The sequence below is a fragment of the Anoplopoma fimbria genome, chromosome 5 (genome assembly GCF_027596085.1).
Source record: "Anoplopoma fimbria isolate UVic2021 breed Golden Eagle Sablefish chromosome 5, Afim_UVic_2022, whole genome shotgun sequence".
Classification (NCBI taxonomy): domain Eukaryota; kingdom Metazoa; phylum Chordata; class Actinopteri; order Perciformes; family Anoplopomatidae; genus Anoplopoma; species Anoplopoma fimbria.
This window is the reverse complement of record NC_072453.1, coordinates 11,986,066-12,001,244: the sequence shown is the minus strand read 5'-3', so window position 1 is coordinate 12,001,244 and position 15,179 is coordinate 11,986,066. Positions and strand designations below refer to the sequence as shown.

Sequence of the window (15,179 nt, the reverse complement as noted above, 5' to 3'; positions counted from 1 at the left end):
AATTGTGGTGAAAACACAACTACCAGCTACATTTTGCAGGCTTTTATACAACTACTACAGTGTGATGATGAAAAGGAGACAATGCCCACAAACCTCTATTCTGTGACCGCTACTTTACTGAACAGCAACAAAGCTGTCAGAGTGTGAAAGCAGTAGGATTCAGAAGAGATTAAATGTTTTTCTCTTGCAGATGTTCAAAATTAAGTAGGGTACTCAAAAGTATCATCAAGACTCTATTAAATGCAGAGTTATTAATACACTTCAGTGTCCAACAAAAAAAATGACAGAATCATTCATTTGTGCATTCACAAAAGGATAAATAAATGGGCACATGGGTAGCAACAGGCAGGGGCTGCAGAAATTATCCAGTCTTTAAACAACCCCTCAAAAGCACCACACTTGTAAAAAACCTACAGGACAACAAAAGACATACAGGACTGAATGAAATGAAGCTTCCTTGCCAATTATTGTGGCGAACGTGGTGGCGGTGGAGCTTTTTGTGCTTCACACAGGCAGTCTTTTTTCCCCTTGTCCCCGGCTATTGAGAGGGATACATTAGCCAGGCGGGGATGGATGGAGTGGAGAGGAGCAGAGCGGCGCTTTCGCAGTCGTACAGCTCACTTCACGCCTGGTGTTACAGACCTCTCTTATGACTTCACTCACAGTGCTCGCACAGAATGTGATTTCTTTTTTTTTTTTTTTTTTTTTTACAATGTCATTTTCTACCTGCTTTCTAAGACTTTTTAACAAAATTTCACACATGGAAATATGGAAAAATGGAATATCTGCTTACCTTTCTCTTGTTTGAATGAATTGCAGTGATGATGTTCGTGTGTGGTTTCATTTCTCATTGTGTTGACATGAAATCTGTTTTGTTGACCATTTGCTATAGAGCTAAAATGAAGTTCTGTAGTAAGATATGTTGAAATGTATTTCAAAGGAACCTGTTCTTGCTCTTTTCATCCCCCAAACAATCAATTTCCTTTTCACAGACTTATTTTCAAACTTTAGAAGCACCCTCCTAGTAAGCATGGTTGTGGTGATTTGCAGGTTGAAGTTTAGGTTAAAGCCTGATGAAATTTGATTAAAAAGTGAATGTTTCACAGTGACAATGTCATCTTGTAGGTAAAAATTTGTTCACATTTAAACATGATCATTGAAATGCGTTGTATCCACTTTTAGACATCTTTAGACATGCATGCTGGCTGCAACACTGATGTTGTATTTAATTGTAAAATGTTTTAAGCATTTCTTTCACTCACATGCCTCTGGACCACCTCAATGAATGCTCTTTATTTTTCCCAGTGGACTCTACATGGTCACAGTGTGAATAAACGTGCTGCCTGTGACAACTATCAGCAAGGTTAATGTGGCGGATAACAACATCCATCATTCGGTTTCATTAGCGCTGTCCTCTGACCTGTTCCACATAATGTTGTCAAATGTGTCAGGCGCCAGATTATTGGGAGGTATGATGATCAATAGATAAATAAGAGAGAGCTGTGTGCAACGCTTCTGGCACGGCTGCAGAATAAACCTCCATCCAGCATTCTGCCGCCTGTCACAAATCTGAAAAACAAATGGACTGGCCCAAGGCAAGAGCCATCAATAATAATATAATGTGTGGACGATGATGAATTAGAGCCAGAATTCTCAGTGCATTGCAGTTCTACGCACAGAAACATCACCAGATGAATGCATTGATCACTGTATTCACATTAGTTCGCTTAATCTGCATTTGAGTCGATGGAACAGCACAGCGTTTCACTTCACTGAATTCAGAAAAGTTAATAATGTCCAATAATCAGAAGCTGTTTATGAAAGCACCTCTTTTTGTGTGTCATTGATTTGACTCCGTAATGCACTGCAGTCACTGATCACTCAGACAGACTGCACTTAGGAAGTGAGAAATGTATTTTATATTTCAATAACATAGATTTTTCCCTGCTTAACCACAGTTTAGAGTTCAAACTTCCACATCCATAATAGGCTAAGTATAGACATTAACTGATGGTAATATTGAACTCTCCCTTTCAATGTTCTTATTAAACTCTATTTCTTTGATGTTGGAGAAGGATATAACCTGGGAATTGTGTAATTTCACCCTGATGTTGACTTATATTTAAATGTAATTTTACTGCATTCATCTTGTCAAGCAATTTAAGAAATGTTTTATAACTATAGTAGTTAAAGCTGAGGGTAGGCCGGTTTTTCTTTGGCATCATTGTTTTCAGCCTTTCAGCATATCATAATTAAAATGGTCTGAGAGAAAACTAGATTTCTGCGCCTCTATTGGCTCTGTTTTCAGGCTTTAGAAGATCTAGCTAATGACGGGAGACTTTGGAAGTCTCAGGTCATTCCAGAGAGGGCTTTCCTTTTCTACAAAAGCAGGTGTGTGTGCACGTTCCTTCAAATGGTGAATACCTGATTAAAAGACAGAACATCCTGCAGAAAAACAGCATAGGCAAAAACTGCCTACACTACAAAGCAGCCTAAAAAAAAGGCAGATGGACTTATCAAAGAGAGAGTTGACAATATCGGTGAAGTGTTTCAGAGATGGAGAGAAAATATTGCTAATGGCTTAACCCTCTCCTCACTGCTGCAGCTAACAGAAGGCTAAGCTGATAGCAACAATTTCTCTCCACCTCTGAAACGTTTCGCCAATATCGTTGCCAAATAGAGCCTTGAATCACAGTATGTCGTCTAAAAGGGCTTTGCAGGCCCACAAGTTTGCAAAGAAAACAGGACAGTAGTTCCCATAAAATTGCTGCGATATAACTGCCATAAACGTCCATGGATTCACCCATAAACTATGTAATATTAAGCAAAAGAAGAGAAAGCTAATGGCAGAAAACAGCTCCGAGCTGCTACAGTTTAACAGCGGTGTCACTTAAGACCCATGAGATCACCACGGCTTACAACTGCTACCACAATGGAGTTGGTCTAAATGTTCCTGTGTACTAAAAACCGCCATGAGATCAGAGTGTCTTGACCTAAATGTCACAGGGCAAACCAGACAAAAAAAAAAAAAAAAAAAAAGGTTTTTGTTGTGACGGAGATATGTGAGAAAAATACAAGAAACAAATGTAGATCGACAATCGAACGGAAGTGTCCTATAGTGATCTGGAATGTGAAAAGGAGGGCCCTAGGAGGTCAGACCCTGCTGCTAATATGCTTGTAACTATATGACTTGGAACTGTACTATGGTTAACATCAGCACACCCATCTCCTCTCTTTTTGTCCTAAGAGCTAGAATATGACACCAACACTTAATTCGCCAATAATAGTTGGCTTGAAATGGTATTCTTCAGGGGATTTTGCCAATAACATAGAGTAAAGCAGGTTGTAAAGGATTTGAGGAGTCAGTTAAATCTCGCCCGCAGTCACTCAGAGGCACACAGGGAACTTGAGCCTCAAAGATGTGGTGCATTAGTTCTGCTAAGCTAACCGTGAATGCTAATTGCAGGAAGGACAAACTGTAACCCTTGCCCCGTGGCCATGAACCCATTAAACAGCACAGAGGGTTTCATAGACATGGAGATCGCACAAAGAGGCTGGCCTGAAAAGGCCTGCAATCTGATTTCAGTTTAAGTGGGGATAACAAGTTTTGCAAAACCCCCATGGGATCTGCCCTCACAGTATTTTTTTGGACAGTATAAAGAAAACTGTCACTCCAAGGCTGACCGCAAATCATCCATACAATGCAACAAGTTCTATGTTTTCAAGTGTGTTGTGCGATCCATCAGCGTGCCATCAGTTCTCACAGAGCCTGACAGGTGGTTTTCTATAGGATGTGGATCAGTTTGGTTTAAGTACCTGTGGTTTCACCCCTGGAGGACATGAACAAACCAGTCATGGTTAACACCCTATACATGGGAAAGGTGTCCTTCCTCAGTAGGAACCATCAAGCATTGTCTCACTGTTTTAAAGGCAACACCTTAAAAACTTAATCAGAACAAAACATGATAAAAACAATCAGTTTACCTAAAATATCTCCCTTGTTTGGGACTAAGCTTTTTTTCTCTTCTGGGTGAGCAAAAGTCATAAACAAGAGTTCACTTTTCTGAGTACTTTCACCTTTAATCTCTGCAGCTCTGGTGCCCCCTGGCCATACATTTTCAAACCTGACCCCGATGCACCGGCTGCCCTCGCCTTCTTTATACATACATTCATCAGTTTGACAGGTGGCATGAAAGCTGATTTGAATGCTGCACTTTCTACCCCTCTGAAGCATCAATTTCCACAACACCTTTTGATGTGAATGTTTACTGTGATGTCTGCCAAGTATGGATGGATACTTTAATGATCTATGTGTGGCGTAAAAGTTGAGCGGACAAAAACAATAAGAGTCAGCCATTCTGTTGCAGCTCACTGAGGCTGTTGGGGGGAAGAAAAGTCTCCTTAGATATTCTTTCATGTCAGACCCTGTTATCTAAATTCAGCACTCTTTCCTACAAACTTTAATTCACACTCTCACGGAACAGTGATGAATTCAATCTGGTTTCATCGTTTTACAAGCCTGGTTCTAAAACACCAATGCCAACCATTTCTTTACCAAATGATTTATCTGCAGCACTGAAGCCTAGGAGCCAAAGTAGAAACCTCAAGCCCAAAATCTTTGACCCTCCTGTCACGCCGAGGGATTTTTGATTTACTATAGACCAGCTCCCAGGTGAGAGTCCCCCTCACCAGTCAGCCCCATGCTGCCTGCCTGCCCCGGCTGGTAAAGAGATGGATGGCCACGAGTGTGAAACCTAGCAGTGGTTTACATGGCCTTGAGCTTTACCATCTAATTAGGCTCTAATGTAACTACAATGCTCTGGAGGAGATGTTGTCTTGCCCACCAAAGCTCTTTAAAAGCCTCCTCGGGGCAGGGGGAGCTCTGAGTGAGGTGCGGTGGCAGACCACAGCCATGTCCAAGTGAAAAAGCTCAGGTTTCATTCCCCAGCTGGGATGCACTGGAAACAGGAGGCCAAATAAACACAGGACAAGACCAGGGTCTTCGTTTTGGACCAGCTTGGTGTTTGTGAACAAACCCCATTTTGCAGGTTTCCCTCTTATGCTAAGCTAACCAGCTGCTGGCCGTAGCTTCATATTTAACAGACAGACATATAGTGGTATTAATCTTATCCAACTCTCAGCAAGGAAGCGTATAAAATAAATAAGTAATAGATACTGAACTGAACTGTCCACTGAAGGGGACATTTCCTGTTGAATTTAAGAGCTAGATGGAAAGACAAAGCAAGATATTTTCCCAGCCATGAGATGATAGAATGCCTATAAATCTGTACATCATTTTGGGGAAAACGTGAAAGTTTCCAAGGAAAAAACTCATCCTGAAGAGCCTACATCCTATCTAACTGTCTTCATCAATCTCAAACCATAACACAACAAACTTTGATGACATAAAAATAATCAAATATTCCTGATGTTACTATTTAAATTACATAATATAGAATTTGGTGTATGCAGCATTACTGATGTTATTAAATCTGCTACATTTCAATCCAAGCCATAATAATCTGGGTTGCTCTAATTGCCAATTAAGAAACAATGCCAAGTAAATGAGATTTCCAGTACTCTGAATTGAATGGCCAACAGAAGTACATTTACTAAATTATATTAGATTTCTATAAAGGAATAGCACCGTAGTAGTAGTAGTAGTAGCAGAGAAGAACCTCCTTGACAAATTCAGGGCGAACATAGATGACACTGTTACCCCAGAGAGCTTTTGCTTCATTGATTTGCTGGTCCAGTCAGAGAGACTGAAGACAAATGACACAAAGTCTAAGGTATTCTCAAATCTAAAAGATTCAGGGCTGGAGCCTCAGAAGCCACTCGTCTCTGCTCCCAAGGTGTTTAGAAAGCCTTACAATAGAAAAATTCATGCTACTGTATGCTTGTAAATAAATACTAAATAGCTTGATCTTTATTACTAAAGAGGAAGAATCTGCATTAATGCATTGTGTGCATTTTTCGTAAAACAGAAGACAAACCATAATAAAGAATGCTGTCAACATTTCTCTGATGCATCATGTGATTTCCCACATGGAGAATGGTATCAGTAGCTTGATACAATATTAGAAACCGGTCCTGACGGAGAGATAAGGTGTCTGGTTGAAGGTCATCTGTGCCCTCTTGAGTGAACATAAGAGCCTTTTGTGGTTGGGTTAAATGCACATGACAGGCTGTTGGAGCACAATCACCCATTTTAATTGTCATGTAACGGTTTCATGTTGAGCCAAACTGTCTGCAACAATTCAGCGGTTTGAAACTAGAGCCCGGCAACACAACCACAGATGTGGTTAACTGGGGCTTTGCTGAGGAGAGATCTGTGGAGACAGGCTTGGAAGAAGATGCTGATAATGTAAGATGTATCTACTGCAATTTGTTAAGTTACAGGCCTTAATAAATCCTTTAAGATACTGATCAAAATTGAATTCCTTGTTACTCTTTGCAAACTGTTAAGAGTTGAAAAGAATTATACAAAGCGCTTCAATGCACCTGACCAAATGGCTGCTAAATTACCTTTTTCCATTAAGAAAAGCTAAACAATACAGACAAGAAAAACCTTAACAGTTTTAATGCACACTCAAAGAACTCAATTTTCCAATTTAGCGGAAGCCCAAGCTTACAGGAAACAAGGTAATTCGCTGTAGCCCTAACAACAAACCCCAGGGTCATTCTCCGCCTGCCTCACAGGCTGTAATTATGATCTAAAATGAATGCCATTTCATATTAAGCTGCAGTCATAATCTAACGTCAAAGATGGACTCATTATCGACAATCATGGGAATTAGTTACATCATTTAACCAATCTGAACTAATCATTTCCAGGATACCACAGAAGCAGATAGAGCCATTAGAAAAAAATTGGAGCTCTTAAATAGAATAATTGACATCTATATCTTCTCTGCTGCTTTGGCTGAAGGGCTTCAGAAATTGCATTAGTTGCAATTGAAAATCTGAACTGAGGGGAAAAAGACACCACTTAGACTTTTGCTGGGCACTGCTCTCTGCGTTTACCGTTTCTCATTCATATAATGTTGAATACTGCATTACAAAAAAAAAAAAAAAAAAAAAGGTCTGTGTCGCATCCGACTCTGTCACCAGTGTAACAACTCACAAAACAGCAGCAGATAAATTCAGCGATAATGATAAAAAAAATTTTAAAAAAATAGTTACGTTCTTTGGAAAGGTATAAGTTCATTGGAAAATCGCTGCTTCACCCTTTATCTTCTATCATAATACAATTTGTAGAATGTTTTATGCATGACTCTCTGTATACCTTTCTCAATAAATGAATAAAAAACAATCCCATTGCAGAGTAAAGCCCTCAGTCTGACAGATGCAACCGGGTCATCCAGTTTAGTCGTTTTCTCCCAATTTTCCCTAATAATAAAGCAGGATCTGGTTTAGGCCGCAGACCTCCGATGTCTATCAACACAGGTCACTGTCAGGGGGCAAGTGGAGCCCTCGGCAAGACGAGTGGATCAACGCTTTCCCTCAACACAACATCAAGAGAACAGCCTCCTCTGTCCCGACACATTCCTAACATTTCTCAGGTTTTCTCTCACAGGTAGTACATGTGACAAAACTTCATGCTGTTGGAGAAACTTCAAGATAAAAAAGTTTTTATTAAACTATCAAAGTGTCAAACTCAAATGGGTGTTACAAGACTGATCCAAGGACAGCTTCAGTATGATTTTAAATTTAACGCCACCATTAGAGTAAACTAAACATTTGATGAATCCAAAATGACAAAGCAAAAAGAGGTGTGTAAAAATGTTTTTAGTCAAGAAAAACAATAGCTGGTTATCAGAACATACATGAAACGATGAAATATTTAACAAGAGACACAAACAAGAAGAAAAAGGATTTCACAACCATCACTTACAAGAAAGAAAAACTGCTTTTGGAATGGAAAGAAATGACGGCAAAAAATTTGGTAATGGTACACAGGACGCCAGCACATAACCCAAATGTGATAAAAGGCTTCCTACGCAGTGGGAACCAGTCCAAGGTGGACTTATGTTGACCTGTAAACCAAAAACAGGAAAAAAATGGATTCAATCAACTCAGGAGCAATCAATGACTGAACCAATGTACGATGAGACACCATTCATTGAATTCTGTTGCAAAGTGTTGTTTCTGTCCAAGGCTCACACACAAAGACCTGCTAAAAATCAAAATACATGTTTTTATAAGTTTATTATTTTTAATCCAAAGTCACTTTTGTGTGACATTAGTGGGGGCATTTTTTTTTTTTTTTTTTTTTTTACAGATATAACAAAAAATAATAAATCATACAACAAATTGAACATTCTTAAAAACTGATGTGTTACAGTTTGAGTACAATATGTCATACAAACATTTAAACAATTTTAAAGGAATTATCATTATAGTTTATGGTAAAACACTGATTTAGTATCACAAAAGGTATTTATTACAGGGCTATTGTAGTGAATTGCATTACACTGTTCACGCCAGCACAGACACACAAACTGGGGGGAGGATTTTCAAGTTCGCATCTGTCTATCTGTCAACTGTCAGATATTGAAAAGTGGACAGACAGAGATTGAGATCAGCATATGCTGCAGCTGGACCTGCTTCTTGTAAATGCAGCTGCATACACGACTCAGTGAGTAGCAAACTGTCACACCGAGTACACAAGTGGTGACGAAGACTCACTTGGGTTTCGTCTCAGCATCTGTGACTTGGCGGATGAAGATGGCATCCTCTGGGTGGCTGATGTCGCCCTTCTCGTGCATGTAGGACGCGGCGATTGCAAGCATGGTGCCGTCGTTGTTGAAGGCCAGTGAGGCGATGCTGGTCGGGTACCTGTGGAACTGACACAGGCGCTTCTTGTTGAAGGGGTCCCAGATGTTAACAAAGCCGTCCGAGCCACCTGGAAGAAGGAGAGACTCAAGGTCAAACTTCAAAAGATTTTCGCTTTGTTACTGCTGAGATATGCATCTATAATAACTGTGTGTTTCTCCTTGCGACCTTGGCCGTGCAAGGCAAAAGGTCAAATGCAAATGTGGGAGAGCTATAAGAACAAATATCATAAACATTCCAGGAACAAACTAAAAGGTGAGAGGAAACAAATTAGCCAGTCGTACCTGTAGCAAAGGTGTTATGAATACTGTGAAATGAGATGGCATTGACGGGGTAAACGTGCTCAATTCCTTCCTCCTTCAGCCTGTGGCATTTGAAGGCATACTTCTTCTTCTGAACCTCCTGGCTTGGGTCCAGGTACTCCACGGCTACACGTCCCTCAATTGAACTCAAGACGTAGCCCTGGAGCCAAGACAGAAAATATGAGGTTAAAAAGAATCCAGGGTTCTATTCATTAACACAGGAATCTGTGACAGAATACTCTCTGTGGAGTAAATTATCTGGAAGGTTGTATCTGTTGTTGTTGTTGTTGTTGTTGTCGTCTTTCAGTGGAATTGTGCACACTTTTAATGAATGAAAGTAGATTTGAATTCACAGTGTACCTGTTTGTTGGGGAAGGCTCTAATGCAGCGGGTCTGATACTTGAGACTGGACTCTCTTCTTTGCTGTACGTAGCCCATGTTTCTCAAATCCCACACCAGTACTCTTCTTCCAGCTGTGCCAACAATCAGCCTATCTCCCGCCACAGAGAGGGTATACACCTTTCACAAAGACAAGAGAGACAAGATGAGACTCAACACTAGAAATGTCCAAAGTCTTAATTCACACCAACAAATGAACGCCTTCTTTGTCAATATAATGTACGATCATTTGACGGTAAACAAACACTATTACGAGGTCTTCATTTTCTTACACAATCAGGCCAAAATCCAATCTAATCATAGCATTATTTCAAAAACAGGGCATCTTTAGAGGCTACCGCTTTGTGCAGCAGTGAAAGATGTTCCTGAAAAATACGTTTGAATTGTCCTTTTACATGTTATGTCCTTCCCAAACATCTTGTTTCTTTTAAAAATACATGGGAAAAAAATGACATCTCATTGCGAATTCAATAAAATAAAATAAAATATTGCACAGAGAAACTGGTAGGATGTAGGTTGTTTAGATGTTCCTGCAAGAAAGAAACTTATACAATCTTGCATACATTGTTTTACTTGTATAAGTTCTATACTACTAAACTGTGTCTCTACCTTTTCAGGCTGAGTAAAGGTGCCAGCATTGCAGGGCGTCCTCGGGTCCCACAGCCGAACCGATCTGTCCCAGCTACCCGTTACCATGACATTAACCTCTGGGCAGTATTCCACACAACGAATGGGGGCATCATGTGTTCCGACTATCGTATCTGTTTAGGGATAAATATTGAAGAGCAGCATAAACAAACACATACAGAATATACATGGCATACTTATGAAGATCTGTGAAAGGTTTAGGTGAAAGTGCATGAAACCTTTTAGGTTTGTGACATACCTTGGTCCGTGTTCAAATCATGTGTTTTTAACTGTGCATCCAAGCCTCCACTCCAAGAATGTGTTGGGTCCTGCAAGTTAAAGAGGAAGGTTATCTGTGTGTACAAGACATCTCGGCTTTGACATAACAATAAGGAACCTAAACAAATCCAAAAATAATGTGACCTACATAAAAAGCACAGTCAAGAACTGGAGCTGAGTGCTGGTACTTCATCCGCATGGTGTTGGCTCCGACATCAAACAGGCGGACCGTGCAGTCCCAGGAGGAAACCAGCAGAAACTGGGTTGCGCTGGGGCTGAACTTGACAGCAGAGATGCTGTCCTCTGGTCCCTGGTTCAGCTTGTACTCGTTTGAGCCTGTCATCTGCAAAGAGGAAACATATCATAAAGTCTGTGATCTAGATCAATTGTGACTTTAATGAGTCCTAATAGATGCATATATGACTCATTTGAATATAAATACCAAAAAAAAGCAATATACAGGGGTGGACAACACAAACCCCTAAAAATAATCTGCATTCAAATTCAACAACACAAGTAGGTGCTTCAAAAAAACATGCATAGAGTTTAATAATAATCACCTCTCTGTGTGGATGAAATACACATGTATTTACATAATAGTGGATTTAGCTGCCCAGCTTGTTGTTAGCCTAGCTCAATGGCACTGGATGTGGATTTAGCTAACTAGCCCAATCCAGTTTCTTAGCTTGCTAACATAACATAACACACTCAATAGCATATATTTATGTTGCTAAGAGCTGGTTTGAGCTGCAGCTTTACTCTGGGGTGTTTTCGACCGCATGTGTTCTTGTTTCAGTTGCATCCAGCAAATACACAGAGCCGGAAGCCCCATTCTGCTGCCATGGTGTTAGCTAACGCTAGCTTATAAATGCAAAGAAAACGTGGCTAAAAGCACCTGATGTTCGCCGTTTCACTTCACTCACCGTCTCAGTTTGGTGTCCCTCACCCGCGGCTGATTCTTCTACTCAACGAGCCTAATTATAAAGCCTTGATTTATACAATAAGATATGTAACGCGGAAATGCTACAAAGCAATGTGGCTGCATGAAGCTAACTCCTGGACGGGCGCTTGCCGTAGCCTCGGTGGATGCTGATTGGTCGAGTCGAACGTTCGAATTCCCGCCTACGCTGTGATTGGTTGATTTAACCTCAATGCGGATATGTCCGTTGTCGCAGCACAGATCACATGACACAGGACCGCTCTCTGTTCTCGCTCTCTGTTCTCGCTCTCGCGTTCTCTCGCTCTCGCTTGCGGATATTGCATTTTCTGAGCAGTAGTAGGCCTAATTGTGTCTTTCATTTCAGATAGACACAATGCAAAAATCATAAAAGTATGCTGCACCATTATACAATTACAAGCCAGCGTACAAAGTGTCTGTTATAGCCTACATATTACAAACTATGAAAATCTTATAATAGGAATATAAACAAATTATTAATCAGATCACACAGTTATATAGAAAGCGTACTCATAGACCTATGGTTTATAGGCTATTGTATGCTAAACTTTATTTGTAGACTTCCCTATATTCTTGTTTGGTTTTTTGAGGAGAACTTTGCCCAAATAGATCCAGTAAATAACAGTCTATTAAATGCCAGTTTTATTCTCACACTTAAACAAACAAAAGAATGAATAACTTAAGTCTTCTAAACATAAAATCAATATCATAAACATTTGTGAAATTCTTAGGACTGACTCCTGGACTATTTCATCGCCTTTGCTTCTTAATTGTGAACATCTTGTCTGAGACCGCTTATTGCTTATCTGCACAATTATTGTTTAAGAAAATTGTGCATAAAAATGTTTACCCCTAGATTAAGAGATCAAACTGTAAGTAAGAAAATAGTTTATCGGCCTAAAAACTTCCCAAATAATGGTTGCTCATATACTTTTCACAATAAGGCATTGCGCAACATTTTTCCAATCATCAGATTAAAAATGATAGCCTTAATTTATTCGGCTATCTGTTAAAATGTTAGTATTTTATTGATAAGTCCCCGATCATCTCTGCAGACACTCAATGTGCCTTTATGCCTCGTTTTTAAAAATCGGGGGAAAAAAAGATCACTCCATCTTCACAAATGTTTGAAAACCAAACTCTTTAGCACACGAATTAATTAAATGATTCATTTTTCATTTACATCACAATTATATTAAGGATATAAAAACATTTCTTTGGGGAACAGATTTTTTTTTTACTGGGTGTAAAACCATACAATAGACAGAAATTTCAATAACAATATCAGAGGAAAGAACACACAAAAACAGAGGCTATTTTTGGCTCTTTGCATGGCTTTCGAATTACCGGCAAAACATCATAAAAACAAATGCCGTTGTTATTGTTATCACCTGCAGGTTTTCGGGGATTTTCTTGAGGATCACATGATTGTCTGCACTATAACAAAGAGAAACAGGATTTTTATTTTTTAATAGCTGACAAAGGCTGGCAGCCTAATGTGAAGCCAACATTATTGCACAATATTGGAAAATACCAAAAATAATAAATTCAACATCTTTTCCTACAGCACTGACACAAATCTTTGTAAAATACATAATGACAGTCAACCCTGTTCAAAACGTTTTCTTTTTAATAGAATACATAAAATTATGGTCACCCACTTTTGAGCATTGAGCAGTAACAATTTCACCAATAACAATAACAATAATAACAATAATAATAATAATAGTATTCATAATAATAAAATAATAATTCCTGTAACACAAATTGTAACCGCAATATAGACTTGCTCAAGGACGCTCCAGGATAAAGGATGATAACATAGGCTTTAATAATAATAATAATAATAATAATAATAATAATAATAGTATTAATAATAATAATAATAATAATAATAGTATAATAATAATAATAATAATAATAATAATAACATGACCTAACATTGTGTCCATTTAATCTACAAAATATACAGAATTTTTTTGTTTTTCCAAAGGCAGGTCCCTCTCATTTAAAAACACTATGTACAGAGGCCACAGTCTGTTACACGGGCCTCAGCAGGGGGCCCGGGTGGGAATAGTACATGTGGTGGGGGAAGGCCAGGAGCGACTGGCTGCCCGGTGAGTGTCCTGCGGGGCCCCCGGCCGGCTCTGGGGCCCCCGCTCTCGTGGTACAGGATGGGGACCCGCACGATCCTCTGCGCCGCCGCGTGGCTCAGGTTGGCCGCCTCCAGCTCCGCGGCCAGCTGCCTTTTCCACTTATTCCTCCGATTTTGAAACCATATCTTCACCTGAGTCTCCGTCAGGTGCAGCGACGCGGCCAGGCCGGCCCTCTCCGAGCTGCTCAGGTAGCGCTTCATGTCGAAGGTGGACTCCAGCTGGAAGACCTGGCTCCTGGAGAACACCGTGCGGGTCTTCTTCTTCCTGCAGGGCTTCCTGTCGGAGTCCAGCTCGTCCGTTTTCCTCCTCCACTCGTCCTCCGGGTCTCTCTCTTTCTTCGGTTCTTCTGAGTCGCTGTCGTCCAGCGCGATGTCGTCGTCGGCGCTCTCCTCTTTGCCATCGTGGTCACTCTTCTGTTGATCCGGGGAGCGTCTGTCCGGAGCCGGGGACGCGTCCCTCAGGTTGGCCTTCTCAGAGCCTGCTGAGAAACAACATATACTTATTACTATTCAAAGTCATGAAACGAGATCTTCAAAGGCAAAACCTTTTGATTCATAGACACCCAGTTTGTTGGTGGAAAATGCATTTGACCTTTTCGTATTAGTTTGTTTCTGCACTTATTGTATTCGTATTAGTTTGTTTCTGCACTTATTGTATTGGTATTAGTTTGTTTCTGTACTTATTGTATTGGTATTAGTTTGTTTCTGTACTTATTGTATTGGTATTAGTTTGTTTCTGTACTTATTGTATTGGTATTAGTTTGTTTCTGTACTTATTGTATTGGTATTAGTTTGTTTCTGTACTTATTGTATTGGTATTAGTTTGTTTCTGTACTTATTGTATTGGTATTAGTTTGTTTCTGCACTTATTGTATTGGTATTAGTTTGTTTCTGCACTTATTGTATTGGTATTAGTTTGTTTCTGTACTTATTGTATTGGTATTAGTTTGTTTCTGTACTTTTGCTCTGGTTTATGCTTTTAGATGCTTGTTTAAGAAAGGAGATGCACTTATGACTTCTGGTGACTATTGAATACCTATGTTGAATACACTTATTGTAAGTCTGCTAAATGACTGTAATGTAATGTAATGTAATGTTCAAATATTGCTATTTAATTACATGATTCCTGATAATTCACGTACAGCTCTATTTTTCAATTCCCATATTATGGTATCCCTTCGTGATATGACATTATTTGCTATACAATTCATCTAAATTCAGATTTTTTTTTTTTCTAGATCAAAACACCACATTTCCTTCATTAGCAGACTCAAAGGTTATTCTTGTTATTTACCTCCAGTCCTCAGATGAGTCCCGAGAGTGTATGGGTACCACCAGGTGGACGCCCTCTCCAAGTACTGCGCCGATAGTCCAATCCTCTGCGCCGGCAACTCAAACCGAGGGAAAGACAAATCCCCGAGCCGAGAGAAGAAGCTGCCCTCAAACAATCCTTTGGACGAGCCGAGGAAGCTTTTGGGTTTTGTGGGTTTGTCTTCGATGTTCAGCAGGTTCTTTATGGAGAACGGGGAGTCTTTTGCAGGTTGGCGAGTCTCTTGCGCATCAGAGTCTGCCATCACAGTTCACTGTCCGATGTGGATCACCATCAAAACTTATCTTTAAG

The 15,179-nt window shown here is 39.9% G+C and overlaps 2 protein-coding genes across 2 annotated transcripts; both read right to left on the bottom strand.

The window, feature by feature from the left end:
* Positions 1 to 7,617: 7,617 nt before the first annotated feature.
* bub3 (BUB3 mitotic checkpoint protein) lies at positions 7,618 to 11,581 on the bottom strand. The gene is made up of 8 exons (XM_054598861.1): positions 11,369 to 11,581; positions 10,594 to 10,788; positions 10,426 to 10,495; positions 10,149 to 10,300; positions 9,501 to 9,659; positions 9,123 to 9,300; positions 8,692 to 8,908; positions 7,618 to 8,039 (listed from the first exon to the last, which is right to left on the bottom strand). Exons 2-8 carry the CDS (start codon positions 10,786 to 10,788, stop codon positions 8,030 to 8,032), a joined length of 981 nt encoding a protein of 326 aa, XP_054454836.1. The 5' UTR covers positions 11,369 to 11,581; the 3' UTR covers positions 7,618 to 8,029.
* Positions 11,582 to 13,443: 1,862 nt separating this feature from the next.
* On the bottom strand, positions 13,444 to 15,132 carry hmx3b (H6 family homeobox 3b). The gene is given in 3 exon segments (XM_054598862.1): positions 13,444 to 13,560; positions 13,562 to 14,037; positions 14,853 to 15,132. Coding segments are annotated over 3 exon segments (873 nt in total).
* Positions 15,133 to 15,179: the final 47 nt, after the last annotated feature.